Source organism: Pyrus communis, chromosome 5 (genome assembly GCF_963583255.1).
Source record: "Pyrus communis chromosome 5, drPyrComm1.1, whole genome shotgun sequence".
Classification (NCBI taxonomy): domain Eukaryota; kingdom Viridiplantae; phylum Streptophyta; class Magnoliopsida; order Rosales; family Rosaceae; genus Pyrus; species Pyrus communis.
The window spans coordinates 15,981,571-15,998,958 of NC_084807.1; the positions used below are offsets into that span (position 1 = coordinate 15,981,571).

Below are 17,388 nucleotides of genomic sequence, written 5' to 3' on the forward strand. Positions count from 1 at the left end.
TGAGAAGGAAAGGGTTGGACATGGTGGTGGTGAAGAGCATCAGAGGTGGAGGGGTTTGGGCTCGGTGAAGGTGAGGAAGGGAAGGAAAAGATGGGTTTTTGAGTTTTCCAGGTTGGTTTGGTTTTTTTTTTTTTTTTTTTTTTTAATTTAAATAGGGTAAATATTATTATATTTTAAATGCATAAAAATTTAATTTTTTTGCCACATGGCACAATTTTGACAACTACGTTAACACAAATGTAGATCTCATATTTGCCACATCATTATTTAACGATTTACTTAACATATTTTCTAACGAATGTATAAAATTGAAATAAAATGATAAATAAATATATGAAATTAAAATGTTTTAAAAATGTTGTAAGGAATTAAAATTCACCCCAAACCTAAAGAAGTAAAATGTAATTTACCCCAGAAATTAAATTCACAAAACAACTAAAATATATAACTCCAAAAAGGGTCAATTTCTCCAACACTATCTAGCTTTTCACAATCCATGTCGAGCCAGACTCATTTTCTGGATTTAAAAGCAGGGGTGGACCCGAGTCAATACCCGAACCACCAGCCTTGCCTTGTGCTAAGAACGCACTCCCCAAACACGTGTGCAAGTCATCACACGTGCGTGCAAGTTTCATGTATCCTTATCACCATGCAAGGACTCTCCAGTGCGGTTCGTTCTTGACTCAATACCCCCACCACATTCACTCATCATGCACCGCCGCCTAATATAACTTACACCGCCACCGCCACCGCCACGAGCACATGCACAACCACATTAATAAAAGTCTCCTAACAAAAACACAAAAGCTACAGGGTGAGGTTGGATCACGTGATGACCACGTGACCCCACACAGGATATATGATCGGATAGATGATCAGCTCTCACAATGGAGGGCGGCCTTGATCTTCTGGACGGTACAGGATATGAGGTGGTTCACCGTCTCCACCGACTCCACGGTCAGCTTGGCCGTCGGCAGGCTGTTCACCAGGATCTGAAACGTCATCGTCAGGAGGGACCCGCTCACTCTATGGCCACCGTCGTCAACGCCACCGCCACTGTTGCCGCTGCCGTGACTGCCACCTTTGCCAAACATGGGCCCGCGCGAGCCCGGGCCATCAGGGACAATTGCGAACCCGGATGGCAGGAGCGCCACATAGGCGGAGTCCCCGCCGTTCATAACCACGTGCATGGCCGGAATGTCAACAGGCGCGTACACAACAAGAGACCCTGCCGCGTCTATGCATGTCTCTTGTAGGATCAGCATGCTACCTTGGTTTGCGTTTGCCTGTACCATCACAAACACAATACCCTCAGTATCCCATTATTTTACACGTATGCCACTTCATGATTGAAGAGTCAAACCCTGACCTCACTAGCCGGACTTTTTTTATTTTTATTTATTTTATTTTTTCAAGTTAAATAAAACTAAATAAATAAATGGTAAAAGGTGAGGTCAGAAAGTAACTACACAAGAAGTTGACAATCCCCGTCCTTCAATTTTGACTTTTTTTGGATACTACCGAAACAAACACTGTCTCCATTGTCTGCTCTCTGCCACCCCAAAACGTCCCTATACATACTGCCAAATTCCAACCTTGTCCTTTCCACATTCACCTTTTTACACCCCCACCCATAAACACGTTGCCTCACTCACCCCTTCCCCATCTTCCCCATCTAGTTGTACTATCACCTTCCCCATCTTCCCCCATCTAGTTGTACTATCACTTGTTGCCTCACTCACCCCTTCCCCATCTTTCCCATCTAGTTGTACTATCACTTATACCCATCATTTTATGTAGGTCTCATCACTATTAAAAATATAGTACAAGCAATAGTATAACTAGACGGTAAAAATAACATTTTTGAAAAATAAATAATTCGATTTTGTAGAGAAAAAGAAACGTACTCTGGCGCGCAGGAGGGAGACGCAGTTGCCGGGGTCCTGGCCCTTGGCGATGTGGGCCATCTCCTGCATAGGCCCACCGTTGGAGAGTATGTCCCACTCGCTCCTTAGTCGCTCATCGCGCAAGAAATCAAATAGCCTCTGTGGGGAGACTGGCAGCCAGACCGAAGTGGCAGCGCTGAGCACGACACCGGGCGGCTCGCCAGGGTCGTCTAGGCTTTCCCGAGTCATGACCCTGACGTCCTCGTCGACATTCCCGGCGTTCAACTTGGTCCATTTGTGCACCGTCGACGCACACACCCCGGCACAGAAGTTGTCCGTCATCCGATGCGCCAGCTTCAGCATGCTCCTCCTTCCGCTGGCAGTGATAGCTATTACAAAAAATACACAACTAATTATATCAACAAACATTATCCACATTAATCAATTCATTAAAAATGTTAGATTGATTGATAAATTACCAGTGTGGTCGCGGGAGGGGACGGAGGAGGACATGAGAATGGCCTGGCACTCGGATTGGCGTTGAAGGGTGGCAACCCACCGTTGGGCGCCGAAGCCCATGCCGGAACTTAACAAGGGTCGGTATAGGTGGTGGACTTGGCTCTCATCGTACTCTGCATGCTCAACCCATGTAACCTGCAACATTATATTATAAATCACATTAGTAATTATCTTAATTACCTTGATTATTAGTAATTATCTTAATTAGCTTAACATAATCACACTATTAATGTGGTAAAGATTTGGAGAGTTAGAAAACTTGAACCCGCAAGTGGCCCTCTACCATAGTGGTGAAGAAAAGTGATGCCCTTGCACTATGATGTGGGTTTGAACCCTGTCGACTTCCTAATCTAACATCTTATCTAACAAATTTATCGTTTGACATAAAAAAACTTGAACCCAACCCACCTAACAAAAACCAAAATGTGGGAAATTTAATTACAAAGCAATAATAGTTTATGGCTAAGGTAGGCCGACGCCAGCTATCAAAATTCAAGTTGTTTCCAATATGGTTAGTAGTTGCGGCATTGTGGGGTCAGTGACACATGACACATACATAGCAGTTTTCTCTGATGCGGAAGAAATCATGCAGGATAGTTGCGGAATGTGAGAAAATACAAATACAGCAAGTCGACCAAATAATAATAACAATAGTCAGAGACATGGAATCAATCACACGGCCATCGAGCAAAAAGTGAGTTAAAATATTTGGGCGAAGATATAGTTGCGCAACATTTAAAGGAAGAGAGGGTGACATCGAGATTTGTAAATGACGTTGTTGTCTATAATACGAATATGTATATTATAAATTGTATATGTGTGCGTGTGTGTGTGTATGACAACTATACACAGAACCCTAGAGAGGAGTGTGGGGAGAGGGGAGAGGAGCCATGTAGAAACAAAAGAAAGGCAGTCTTGGGAGTTTCAATAGGAAGTCTTGGATTAAGAAAGGGCTGGAATACAAGGCCAAATGACAAGCATCAAAGATTGGAATAGAAACATCAAATGGATAAATAATTTGACCTGATTTGAGGATTGCAAGGCAGTTCTTTAAAAAAAAAAAAAAAGGGACCAGCTACTGGCTTTACCACGGCAATCCATTTTTTGGTGACCGTGAAAACTTACAGAGGTATTTTAGCCTTCTCCTGGCCACCATCGTGCAATTCACTAATATCAAGAATTGAACCTAGACAAGCCGTGTAAAATACAGGCTTGAAATTCGTCTCCAACCACTGAGCCACCCCGCGGTGGTTGATTGCAAGGCAATTGGGGTTATTGAGGATTATATGAAATTAATGGGTTCAAAAATTTGGTAATGGAGGCTTCTCATGAATAAAAAATTGGGGGCTCAAATCCTAGGGAGTGTAATAAATAAATTAATAATAATATTTTAGGGTTGATTAAAAATTGGGATCGGAATTGTTTAAAATTATTAGAATAAGATTTGAGACCAGATGATAAGATTTTGAGGAAGGTTCCGATTCTTGGAGAGGGCATTAAATATTGGGTTGGTGAAAAAAAAAAAACCATCAAAGAAACTGAGACACTGTGGTGATCTAGTGAGTAATCACTAGACAAAGAAAGTTCTTTGATGCATGAGCTTTTCTTAATTAATTAAATTAATTAAGTGGTGGCTTTGGAGAATGAAGAAAATTGCATGATATTTGACTTAAATAACTAAGCTACAATGTTGCAGTTACTTCAACAGACTCATTAAAGTGCAAAGGGGAAGAAGAACACAACCACTTGGGAAAAGCACAATAAATTTGAACCAAACAAATAAGAACCATGTAATGTAACTGAAACTGTGTACTTGAGTTGTGCCGCGGTTAATCATCCATGCCCGCATCACGAGGGCATGGATGATTTTTGCGTGATTTCTGACCGCTAAATTGCATGTTTAGGCTAGTAAGTTTGATTTCTATTTTACTAGAAGAGAAAGTACATTAATTTAATAGACTGATAAGGACATTAGTACTAATTTTACCTTAGAGTACCCATTGGGCATGTCTTGCACAACACAGCCAGAAGGGAGCCTCCTACAGTTCATAAATGTCGGTACCCCGGAGGTGTCACGGATGGCGTCAACCGACACGTCAACCACAGCCCACACGCCCTCTGCGTGCTGCTTGCAGAAACGGAGGAAATTGACCTCACGAACCGGAACCAAGGGCGATAGGATTTGCAGTTCAGCATGCATCTGAAATGTGAATAATTCAGATAAAATGCAGCAAAGCAAAGTACATGTTTTAAATTTTTTATTTTTTTTTCTTTAGGACCGACTGACAATCAAGTACTTACGAGTTGAAGTGCACCATTTCTAGTTCCTCCCATGCCACTGGAAATCACATCAGTGGTTGAGGTTCTTGCAATCACACCAGGAAACATCTCCAACCATCGATTCTGTGAAAAAAGAAATCAAACAAAACGAGAATTAAGTTTGAACATAAAGTAAGCAAAAAATTAAACAAGCATCGGAAGCACCAACAAGTACCAAATAAGAAAAGCATCTTCATTCATTGCTACAACAATTTCAACACAAAGTGTTTGGATTATTACCGAATCCATCAAAGTTTCAACAAGAGTTAAGCTGTTGATGATGACCATTCCAGACTCCCTAGAAGCCTCGGAGACGAAACCATTCGGTTTCAATCCAATGCAAGGAGTGAAATTTCTCATGTATTCCTCATGGTTCAAAACCTCCCTTGCACCTTCTAAGCTCCTAAGCCAAAGGGGCTCATCCGTCTGAGCCATCTTAACCAATTCATCCATGGCAGCCAAAGCAAGCTCTAGGAAGATTGATCTCTCCATCGACCGGTCTAGCCCCGTCACACTAGGCCTGCCATGAGACACAACTGACATAGCACTCCCAATCCCACCTCCAAAATCATTTCCCATGGACATCGATGTAGCCACATTGCTCATCCCACCAAACCCATTGCTCCCAACTCCGAGCTCCAAAGTAGAGCTCGGGAGCGGAGGCCCCATGGATGCAGCCAGGGATGAAATGGGTCGGCCTAGAAATTTTCCGGCGAGTGCACAAACTCGGTCCAAATCATCCTTCAATCGAGCATTTTCGATCCTGAGGTGCTGCTCTTCTAGTGATATATCTCCAATAATTGCCGGACCGCCACAGTTTGAGCAAATTGGGTTCCTCATAGCCTCACGAATCGACATGTTCTCCGCTCGGAGCTTATCGTTCTCTTGCCTCAGCAACGAGTTCTCATGGCGTTCCAGTTGCGTCTAGAAAGTCCAGCACAATCAAAACTCCATCAACATCAAAGCAAAATATAAATAAAAAAATGAGACTGAAAGAGATAAAATAATAAAAAATAAAAAATAAAAAAAGGGGGAATAGGAGATGTATATATTTTACCTTCATTTGGGTTCGGCGATTTTGGAACCAGAATTTGACTTGTCTAGTCTCCAAGTTAAGCCTTCTGCTCAGCTCTAATCTTTGCTTCTCATCAGGATGAGGACACTCTTTGAACAGCCTAAGAACCCACCAAAAATCGAACAAATAATAAAAAATAATTAAACAAGAACTCAAAAAATTAATCAGTTTATGCAACAACAATAAATAAATAAATACGGGAAAAAAATGGGGGTTTTATTATCATACGCTTCAAGTTCTTGGATTTGCTGAGGGGTGTGTCGGTGGTAACGCTTCTTCTTACGAGGGTGGTGGTTGTCAGCGGCATCTTGATCGTCCCCAGAAGCACCATCCATGTTGTCACTCCCAGATCTGCTCTCGTGCTCTTCCTCTCTGCTCCTTCTCCCGCCGTTGTTTGCCTCATAATTCTCAGCCACTTTCGTCACATCTCCTTGCCCATCCACATTTGTCTGCTGATAATATATAACCAAAAAATAAAATAAATACACAATCAGAGCCAAAAAATAACAAAAACCCAGATCAGATTTCAGGCCATTTCATCAGAAACAAAGAAAAATCGATCAAAAAAATGAAAAAATGAGAGATGTTTACTAGGGCAAGTGAGAGTCCCGGAGAGTTGAACATGGATTTAGTGAGAGACTGAGTGACAAGGCGTGGCTGAGCGATTGCACTGGAGGGCATGTTGTTGCTGTTGTTTGTGTACGGAATGTCAGCCACAATTCTTGCACCGACACCACTGCCGGCACTGTTGTCCAGAAAACCCCCAAAACTCATCAAAAAATAAAAACCCAAGATTCTTTTTTCTTTTGTTCTTCAACCCTATCAAACCAAACTCCTGTCGTCTCTCACTCCAGATTTTGCTCCTATTTCTTAACAAATTTACAGCCACTTAATTTGCTCTCTCTCTCTCTCAAAAATATTTGGACGGAAAATAAATTGGAAGAAAAAGGAAAGCACAGAAAGGCAAAGGAGACAAACGTTTCAGAGTTAACCCAAGTGTCTCCAACTCCCTCTCTTGCATAGTTTGGGGAGGGTTTGGTTTTGGAGAGAAAGAAAGAGAAAGAAGGCAAGCAAGCCCTTTTTGGGTATCTCCAGCTGCTTAGCTCTTCATTCTCTATCCCTCTCTCAAACTTTCTCTCTCTAAAAACTCACGAAAACAGCTAAGCACCAGAAGGGGGCCTCAAATGACTGCTGTTTGGTTTGGAGTAAAACTAAATGGGGGAACCCTAGTTTTTTAGGTGAGAGTGTTTATCGCTTGCTTCCACTGCATGCTTGACTATTCCAAAAGGCCTGAGAAAATTTTAAAAAAAAAAAATGAGAGAAAGGAAAGGAAAAGGCTTATTTTTTCCAAGATTTGTTGCAGAGAGATAAAGGAAAAGAAAAGAAAAGAAAAAAAGCAAGAGAGAGAAGACGAAGAGAGAGAGAGAGAGAGAGAGAGAGAGAGAGAGAGGTGAAGATAAAACGCACCATGTGGACTCTTCGAAGCCTTACAAACACAAAGCTCCAAAAAGGGCCGGTTGACTCTCTCACTCTCTCTGAAAGTCTGTGAAAAAACAGTCCAACATTTGTAACTTTTTCATACTTTTTTCTTCTGGGACTGGGAGGTTCAGATTTATGACTCTGTCTCAGCTTTGGTACTGGTAATGGGATCTTGTACAAAAGTTTATTTCTTTACAAGAGGTCTGGATTTTCCAGCTAAAATCTAAGATATTTGCTGTGATTTGAACTTTCTTACTGTCCCTTTGTTCAGACAATACAAAGATGATTTATAGTTCCTTAAATAAATAAATAAAAGTTCATTTGATATGGTATGTAGTTTTGGTAAAGAAATATGGTATGCAATTAAATTATGGAAATATCTTAACAATCCGGTCCAATTTAGATTTAGCCCAATCTAAAATCTACACGTCCTAAATGAGGGTTAATTAACTTCCCTGCTAAGAAATTTTGTTGAGAAGGAAATAAATAGACATAATATATTTTCGACAGTTAGTTACAGAACCTTGTAGGAGCGAGCGCTTAAACATTCGTGTTATTTAAGTAGTTGGATCGAATCTAAACCTTATCTAATCAAGAATCAATTTGAATCGTTGAGATAATCTAACCGCTAAAGCGTGGTTGCCCATGTTCAAAATTTGACGTGAAAAATTTGGTGGAGCTGTTTGATTTGCTGGCTCTACTTTATTTGGTGTTCTGGGATCGTGGCGGTGATTAGGTGATGCGATAAACCCATGGGCATCATACTCCTAATCCCAATTTATGGTTTGAGATTTTGTTCTCACATCATCTCCTTGTAACACATAGTTTAACAGTTTTATTTATCTGTGTAATCATGCGGATCCCGATGAGCTCGAACTAGTGTTTGAAGATTACTCGTTGCTTTGCGATTAGTGATGTTTTATTGTAATATCTTGTTGAATATTTTTGAAAAATGATGATTATAAATAAATTACATACTATTTAGTTGTTTTTGCAGATTTTGTATTTTTTAGCATCTCTAAAGGAGATGTCAAAATTACCATGTAGGCATACAACAGTAAAAAATGACAACAAACTCTCTCCAACCGAGCCTTCAATTTCTTACGTGGCGCTGAGTCATTTGAAGACAAAGCCTTTTGTTGTCAAATTTGACAGCAAATGTCAAATTTATTAAATGATTTTTTAATAGATTAATATAATACATAATAAATGTTGTTATGTTTTTGAAATATTTGATTGGTTGCCTTATTAATTGAACTTCACAAAAAGATAAAAAATTTATTAAATGATATTATTATTTAACATATTGGGTGAAGTAAAATATTGTACAAAATGTCAAATTGCCACATAAGCTATCAACTATCATTTTGATATTTAAAATTTGACATCTCCTTTAGAAATGCTCTTAGTTTTGCCTTTCGGGTTATTGTTCTTGCAGTCCTGCTAAGACTCAAATTTTGTACACGTATTTAATGTGTTGTAAGTTTTTTTAATTAACATCATTAATTTTGTTCAAGAGAAAATGAAGAAAATATCTGTATAATGTTTTAATTGTTTGAAAGGGAAGAACTCTGAACACAAATTCAATTAATGAACTCTTTTCCATTTCTATTCATTTTTTTAAGTGTGTAAAAGTGTTAGATTTTTCTTTTTAATACAACGATATATTTACACTAATGAATGAAATATTTTTATAAGCAACAAAATAAGACAATCATAATAATTTGGTATCAAACTCGTCATTCACAGGATTTAAACCTAACCTCTCACTTACAAGTAGAAACAAAATTATTTGATAATCTTAGTGACTGATGCAAGCCAAGGACTAAAGGCGTTATTACATAAAATTACTGGCAGTTAGGATTTAAGTTTTATATATAATACATGCATTTTTAGAGTTATAATGCATGTATCCAGCTTTAAATTTGTGGCTTATGGAATTCCTAGGTTAATGACATTTTATGAAATCATTTGTAGTTTTTTAGGAGTTATATTGTAAGCCTTTATTTTTTTTTTTTATGTCTTTTCATATTTTTCACTTTAAGTTGTAAGCCTATAAATACTTGTATTTGTAAAGAAGAAGGGGAGAAGTTGTTTGAATTATCATATTGATATTTGAGTTGTAAACTCGTTTTTATGTGCCTTTGTCTTTGTAAGAGTTTGTTACTTTGTTCTTTCTAGTGTCTACGTTGTAGGCTGGTATTAGAACCAAAGTTTATAAGGTTTTCAGGCCTCTCCTCGCACTAAGAGATAGTGGACCCTACCTATCCATTCTATCTATCATTTTAATTTGTTTTTATCCGCTACGCACTGCATCAGTTGGTATCAGAGCATCAACTCGATCCAAGGGTGACGCTATATTCAGCATGCCGCAGATGCCATTAGATGAAGATCTTAATCTGGACCTTCCTCCAGTATTTGATTGTTGCTTGGATACTTCATGTCCAATATGTGTGAAAATGATTCAGGTGATTCCTCCCCAGTTTGATTGTTCTCCCTTATCACGGTTGTTGTCAAAGTTCTTGTGTGGTTCAACGAAATGTTGTTATGGAATCTTTTCTAATTATTAAAAATGCTGATTACAAAGAATTTTCGAAGTTAGAGTTTCATGATTTAATGAGTTCATTGGAAACTTCTGGATATGTTGATTTAATTAGGGTTGATGTCTTCTACTTCAGAAATTCCAAAGTTTTGGTTGACATTATAAATCAAATGAAAGAGAAAGTCAAGGTTGCAAGGTATGCTATTAAGGGTGCTTTTCACACTTCAACAGTCAATATTCAATGCTCCAAATATCTATTTGTTTGGACCTGCATAGTTCAATTTTATCGCTCCAAATCAAATGATGATCGGAATTCGAGGACGAATTCTCTCCAACCCCACGAGAATGATGTAGGCCAAGGACTAAATGCGTTATTACATAAAATTACTGGCAGCTGGGATTTAAGTTTTATAATATAATACATGCATTTTTAGAGTTATAATGCATGTATCTAGCTTTAAATTTGTGGCTTATGAAATTCCTAGGTTAATGACATTTTATGAAATCATTTAGTTTGTTAGGAGTGATATTGTAAGCCTTTATTTTTTTTATGTCTTTTCATATTTTTCACTTTAAGTTGTAAGCATATAAATACTTGTATTTGTAAAAAAGAAGGGGAGAAGTTGTTTGAATTATCATATTGATATTTGAATTGTAAACTCGTTTTTATGTGTCTTTCTCTTTGTAAGAGTCTGCTGCTTTATTCTTTCTAGTGTCTACGTTGTAAACTTGTACTAGAACCAAAGTTTATAGGGTTTTCAAGCCTCTTCTCGCACTAGGAGATAGTAGTCCATACTTATCTATTCTATTTATCATTTTAATTCATTTATATCCATAGCGTCCTGACTCACTTAGTTAATAGATCGTCTTAATAGTCACACATAAAAGTCTATTATCTATTATCCAAAAAGATGCTTTAAATTCGAATTCGCTTATTGTTGTAAAATGAAATATAATGATTTTAAGTCTCAAAATTGCAAATTCCACTTGTTTGCTCTGTCTGGCGTCTCTTTCTCCTTAAACACTTTTATACTAAATGGGGTTTGGTCAACTTACAATTATATCCACTATTCATTTCTCAATACTTGAATCCCCTCATTCCCCACTACCAATAATTACCCATTTAGCTCGCAGCAGTAAAATTCACTGCATCGGTCTCTTCCTGCAATGTTTTTACCTCCACAGCCTACAAAGGCTTCCCAAAACCACACAAAACTGCCCACTGCCAGCAAAAGATGTTGACAATAAACGACATTATAATAAAGTATCCACAGAGAAGTGTGCCGTTTTACATAAAAAAAATCACAAGAAATATGTCAAATTTGAACCATGCATTGCATATTTTCATGACCAATTGAAACTCAAAGTTAGTATGTAACTGGTTGAACATTCATTTGACTTGTTCTCCAAATGAGTGAATTTTTTATTGTGATTGGAACATGAGTGGCACATCACGTGTTTTTATATAAGTGGCGAGAAATTTTATTTTTTAAGTTATTAACATTTTAACACATATGTCCCACTATTTCTATAGTGACATATGATGTACCACTCCATGTTTCAGTCACGCTGAAAAATCTCTTAACCAAATGATGCATGTAAATAATTCGTATATATACTTGACTGGCAGAGAGAAAAGGGAAATTTACAAATAAGTCCTCCAAAATTTTTCCACCACCTTTTTTAACCAGAGTTTTACTTGTGTCATCACATGAAGTTCAAATCTTATAGTTAGCAGTTTTTATTAATAAAAGCTTTGGTCACATTTAGGGATTGGCAATAAGGCCATCTTCAACCAAAGGGAATATGTTCAGCTTCCGTTCAGATTATAGCCCTACCAGAAATTATTTTTTAATAAACAGTGTCAGGACATATCTATACAATCTCCAACCGAAGGGGTTATTTTTAAGTCCCCTCAATAATTTATTATTTTAAGTTTGTTCTTTAATTTTATCGGTTAATTGAATTAAAATACCATATTAAAATAAGGTTGCCGTACATATTTTGAGGGTCACTTGTCGCTAAATGTTGTTTTAAGTTTCATCTTATTAAATATTTAAATTTTACTTACATTGTGACATCCCGTCCCGGAAATATCGAAACGCACGTGTGAAATTACGACTTTGCCCCTAGTTCGTTTTTGTCACGTTATGGGTTGTTTTGTGTGGTGTGGCATGTGTTGGACCACACACACACTCCCACACAGAGGCACTGTCTCTCTCTCTCTCCCCTTCTGTCTTCTCTCTGTCTCTCCCGTGCTCCCTTCCTCCCTTCTCCATTGAAACTGTACGGACAAACCCCAAAACCCCTCAAACCTTAGCAGATCGAGGGAACCAAGTACACCATCAAGCTCGTGAGGCTGAGAGGAGTCCAGTGGTGCCATTTTCAGGTAAGAACTTCGATGTTTTCATGTCGATATCGCCATGTCCGTTTTAGTTACTGTTCATGCAAGATTAATTTAGTGAGTTTTTGGGCATTTGAAGCTTATAGTTGTGTTTGTGAGGTTCCCAGGAGCTTGGGAGTAGCTCGTTGGGTGAATTTGGACGTCAGGATCGTTGGATGTGGAGTTGGCCGAGTTTTGAAGATTTGGACAGGTATAATCTCGTAATTTTAGGCCTTAAAACTTGTTGGGACATGTTCTACTAGCTCTAGGGTTGATTTTGGTGCAAGAAACGTGGAAAAAGGTGGAAAAACGAGCGAGAAATCGTGATTTGCAGGTTTTCCGGCGACCGCGCCGGTGTCGGGGACTGATTGGAGAAGGAGACGGAATATTCCGTCAAAGTTGACGGAATATTCCTAACGCCGTTAACGGCATCTGGTTAGGTTTAACGGAATATTCCATTAGTTCAACGGAATATTCCTGACGGCGTCAGTTGACACGGTCAGTGTGCATGGCACGTGGCCGCGCGTGGGGGGCGCGTAGGTCCGTGCCTTGGCCGGCGCGTGTGGCGGAGGAAAATTATTCTAAAAATATGGTTGTGATCCTGAGGTTGTGTAGAGCACGTTGGTATATTCATTTGTCCATTTTGAGCAATGTATGAGAAGTTATTACGAGAAGTTGGTTATGTGCTTTAAAGTTAACGTTTTTATAGTTGTTTCGCATCTAGGTGACACGTACCCCGAGGAAGAGCGTGCACACGCGAGGCAGGGGGGCTACGACCCTTCTACATACCAGTGAGTGGGCTTTTGTTTTCCGTATATACCTATATACATTTATATTCCCAGAAATTGATTTAAAAAGGGTTATTTGCCTTATGCCATGCATGTTATTATTATTGTTTATGCATCATTGCATGCATTAGTAGTGGCATACATATATATGCATATTGGGTGCTGTGGACGCACAGGTAAGTGCCAGGTAAGTGGTATTCATATTTACTTTCAGCAGTAGTTGAGAGACTTAGAGAGCTCATAACCTGCACCCCCGGTGTTAGTGCTCCCGCCCAGAGTAGGGCACAGTCCTTCACGTGATGTTCACCTCCCGCACCACACGCTCAGCTTCGATCCAAGTTAGGTGCATAGGCCTGTCGTACAGACCACATTAGGTGGTTCCGACTCGTAGGTGACTCGCGATTATTCGCACAGCCTTCACGTGATCGTAGCACTAGAGCGTATATATATGTTACACCCAGGCCTGTCGTACAGACCACCTTGAGTGGTTCCGACTCGTGGGCAAGTTCAGTTATAGAGTTGAGATTTGAGCTCTAGATGCAGCCGTACAGGTCACGTTAGGTGACTCCGGCTGCCAGATGTTATGATGTTGATATGATTTATACCTGGGCACTTACATTCATTATGAGGCTTTGGCATGGCATATCTTGAGCATGATTGGCATACCCTTGAGCATGTTTGGCATGTTTATACATACGTTTATATGTTTATTTTCTGGGAAGTATACAGGTTTTACGGCGAGGGGTTAAAATGTATTTTTGCTAAATGGTTTTCAAAGAGCTTTGTTTTTGCCCACTCACGCTTTTGTTTTGCGCCCCTCCAGGTTCTAGTTGCTTAGCCGTTGCGGTGGTTTCTCCTGAGGGCTTTCCGGCGTTTCTGACAGACACTCCTCATTGTAGGGTCGCCTTCGGGCGTACTACTGTTGTCTTTTTCGTTTGGGCTACTACAGACCTGCTCTGAAATTGTATCTCACTTACTAGCACTTGTTTTAGTACCTTGTATGCTAGTTTTTAATTACTCGTACTTTTATATTACTACTTTATTAGCTTCCGCACGTGCACATGGCTACGTCACCTTTGTGTGACGGCCAGCACGCTCCGATCTCGGTCGGGGTGTGTCATACATGTTAACAATTTAGACATTTAGGAAAGATAGTATGGAAGGGTGAAAAGGATGTGAAAAATAGTGTAGAAATGACTTAGGTATTTATAGAAAAAAAAATAGATTTTTTAAATTTTGTCTTAAAAATTAAAAAAAATATTGAAAAAAAAAAGAAAAAGAAAAAAAAGCTACATGACGTCAGCTAGCAGCACAACTGGGCCTAACTTTTAGGGCTGGCTAGCTATGTTTGCCCAGCCCTCTAGCCATTTGGTTATATTTTGGCCTGGTGGGTCCCAAATTTTATTGGCCCAACCCTCCATTAGAGATGAATTTTGTGTCAAAACAGGCCATGGTTTGACCTATAGCCCTTTGGCCGGCTCGGTTGGAGATGACCTAACGTATTCAGGTTTATCATTTATATTTGTGTTATCACACGGGTTGACCAACACATAAAACCATATAAAAATAAAGATAGTTTTCAATTTACTATCTTGAAGTATCGTGGTTTTCAAACTTACATTAAGTTTTTTTCGTCCCAATGTCATACCTAAAGTGAACATTGTGGGACACTTTCTTACATATGTTAGCCTTTTAGTCAGAATGTTCATTAACTCATGACGTGACACCCACGTGGACAATGACTATACCCCCACGTGTCAATCTAGCCCACGTAAACATTAAAAAATGTAAAAATCAAAATTTAAAGCCAAGACTAATGCCACCACATACATACCCCTATCATTTTTGTTCTTTAATTATCTTTAATTTATTCCATCCAACTTTAAAATAAGAATAAATAAGGTTCTCATCCCTCATTTTACATTCTCATTAATTGAAAGGAGAAATTACACACAAAGTGTACCTTTAGTTTTTAATTTTGAATTGAGACAAGGTTTTAAAATTATTTCAAGAAGAGGCAAATTTTAATGCACATGTAAGTTGACGTCATGGACGTTTTGTGTAAGTGACCATATTGTCATTCCTTCTTAAGCGTAACTGACAATAAGAGGGCCATTGAGGGGAAATTGGGTCGTTTCTAGTCTAGACATCGCGGTGATCTTGGGTTGATTTCCTTCCCACGTTGTCTTTCTTCCCTTCCGTGTCTTTTGGAAGTACTTATGCCTCTCTCCTATGCGATTGATGCCGAGGAATAACCTCTTTCCTGGATACCGAATCAAGGGTAAACCTTAGGCTTTCTGTGATTTCCCATGGCGTACCTTTGGAACAAGTTCTTGGATCATCTTGCTTGGATTTAGACATGTCACCTTTCGAGGAGGAGCTTGAGCGGTGGAGTCTTCGAAACGGGTGATGGTGTCTTCGATAGTTCTCATCCTTTCGTCTAGTTTCATGAGTCTTGCCTATTCCCTAGCTTGTAGATTCTTCTGGAGATCCTTCATTGATGTGTATATCTTCAGTAAGGCATCCCAGACCTGATTCATGAAAGAGGCATCTTCTCCGTTCTGGTTAATGGCTTGACTATAAAGCTACCGCTTGGGCATAACTTCCATAGGGTAGATTGATATTGCAGAGAGGAATAGGAGTTCATTCTTAATAAAAGCACCAATTGTTGGCACCAAATTTGCGCATCACCATGAATGGTAATTGTGCACATACTCGAGCAACATGCAAAACAATAAACAATTGTGAGCAAGCCTAAGGCGGCCCCTAGGGGCTGCTGGCCAAAGACTCTCCAACTGTCAAGTTAGTGAATGATTTTAGACTCAAGCAGTGAGCAATAAAATTGAAGTGTTTAGATTGCGTTACCATAGATGAACCCTAGATGGGTGTATTTATACCGTGGGAAAGATACATTTTTAGCATAGAATCCTTATTCTAAGCCAGGAGAATCTTAGAAGATATTTAGAAGTAGATACTGCACCCTCGTGGTAGTCGTGATTACTTGTGGTGCATGTCAATTCCTAGATGGTACTTATAAGGATTTGATTGGGTCAGTATCAGGATCAAATCAGATCGCGTGTCTTGCAGAACAAGTATGATCATCCAACAGATCATCCAACAGAGTTGCAAGGACTCCACTTATTGCCCCTGAGTACTGTGGATGGTGGCACCTCCACTCCGTCTGATACAGCATCGTTTGGAGCTCGTAGGTTCATAACTGGACTTCTGAGGTAACTATATTCAGATCAGCCTTTCTCCGGTCCTGAAAAATCATGGTCCCACACATGGCTTTTCATCCAATGTTTTGTTGCGGAGGGGAATTTTCTTGGTATGTTAGTCATTGTTTATTTTCCAGTTGAACTTGATGATCTGGTTTTGATTATATCTATTGGTTGGTTTGTTTTAAGAAAATTGTATTATTATTTAATTAGTGGTGGATTTTAGTTTGGAGAAAATCGAGTAATATGATTATTTAGATGATAAAATGAAAGTTTGGAGTGGGTTTTAGATCTTGGGTTTTGCTTAGATTTTAATAATTTTATGGGTTAGGACTTGCTAACAATTTTTTTATTATCAGGGGAAAAAATATGGAAGATTTCCATTCTGGGTTTAGCTTAAGATCAACAAGAAAGGAAAAGGGAGTTTATTAGTTCAAATGTCGAATGTCGATGTCAAAGGAAAAAGGCAAGAGTGTCTAAAGAAATTATGTGTTCTTGCTTTTGCTTCTGTAATTCTTTTTTATTATTTTACCAGTTATTTTTTTTTCACTTGAATGTGTAAAGTTTGAAGATTTGGTTTTGCATTTGTGAATTTTTGGGTGGTATTTAGCTATGGTGGATTACATCCTAGGTATATCAGAGCCCCAACAATGACATTAAGATGTAAGCAAACTGAATTTATCAAAAAGTAAAGATTGATTTAAATATAGTTTAAAATATTTTTGTAAAGATATATAGTGGAGAAGGGGTTGAGTTGATGACATTTATATAATTTTGTTGAAAATATGCAAACTAATTATACTAAAAACTATAAAAATTGGTTCTATTAAAAGTATACAAAAATAATTCTACATATAGATGAAATTGCTCATGCAAAAATAGTCGAGAAGGGGTTGGACGGATGGCATATATGTTGTTTTGTTGGGAGTATACAAATTGTTTATGCCAAAACTATACAAATTGGTTTTATTAAAAAGTATACAAAAATGAATCTACATATTATGAAACTGCTTTTGCAAAAATAGTCAATGAGAGGTGGGACTGATGACATGTATATAGTTTTGTTGAAAATATACAAAATTGATTTTACTAAAACTATACAAATTGGTTATACTAAAATGTATACAAAACAGATTCTACATATATTTGAAACTGATTCTGCAAAAATGGTCAATGAAG

At 38.6% G+C, this 17,388-nt stretch overlaps 1 protein-coding gene across 2 annotated transcripts; it reads right to left on the bottom strand.

Annotated features, from left to right (window-relative positions):
* Positions 1 to 308: 308 nt before the first annotated feature.
* Positions 309 to 7,166, bottom strand: LOC137733895 (homeobox-leucine zipper protein ANTHOCYANINLESS 2-like). 2 transcript variants are annotated; one of them, XM_068473108.1, is made up of 9 exons: positions 6,391 to 7,166; positions 6,028 to 6,248; positions 5,782 to 5,899; positions 4,965 to 5,648; positions 4,707 to 4,808; positions 4,393 to 4,605; positions 2,366 to 2,540; positions 1,908 to 2,275; positions 309 to 1,286 (listed from the first exon to the last, which is right to left on the bottom strand). In XM_068473108.1, exons 1-9 carry the CDS (start codon positions 6,571 to 6,573, stop codon positions 876 to 878), a joined length of 2,475 nt encoding a protein of 824 aa, XP_068329209.1. In that variant the 5' UTR covers positions 6,574 to 7,166; the 3' UTR covers positions 309 to 875. The 2 variants fall into 2 exon arrangements, with proteins under 2 accessions (XP_068329209.1, XP_068329207.1); XM_068473106.1 differs by having other exon boundaries at positions 6,028 to 6,251.
* Between the last annotated feature and the right edge of the window lie 10,222 nt (positions 7,167 to 17,388).

What these genes read in the sequence shown, in the direction of transcription:
- LOC137733895 (XM_068473106.1), bottom strand. Translation starts at nt 6,573, where the DNA reads ATGAGTTTTGGGGGTTTTCTGGACAACAGTGCCGGCAGTGGTGTCGGT. An exon ending in ATCGCCGAACCCAAATGAAG is followed by an intron (nt 5,649 to 5,781) that starts GTAAAATATATA and finishes TGGACTTTCTAG; the next exon opens with ACGCAACTGGAACGCCATGA. An exon ending in TCTCCCTCCTGCGCGCCAGA is followed by an intron (nt 1,287 to 1,907) that starts GTACGTTTCTTT and finishes GTGATGGTACAG; the next exon opens with GCAAACGCAAACCAAGGTAG.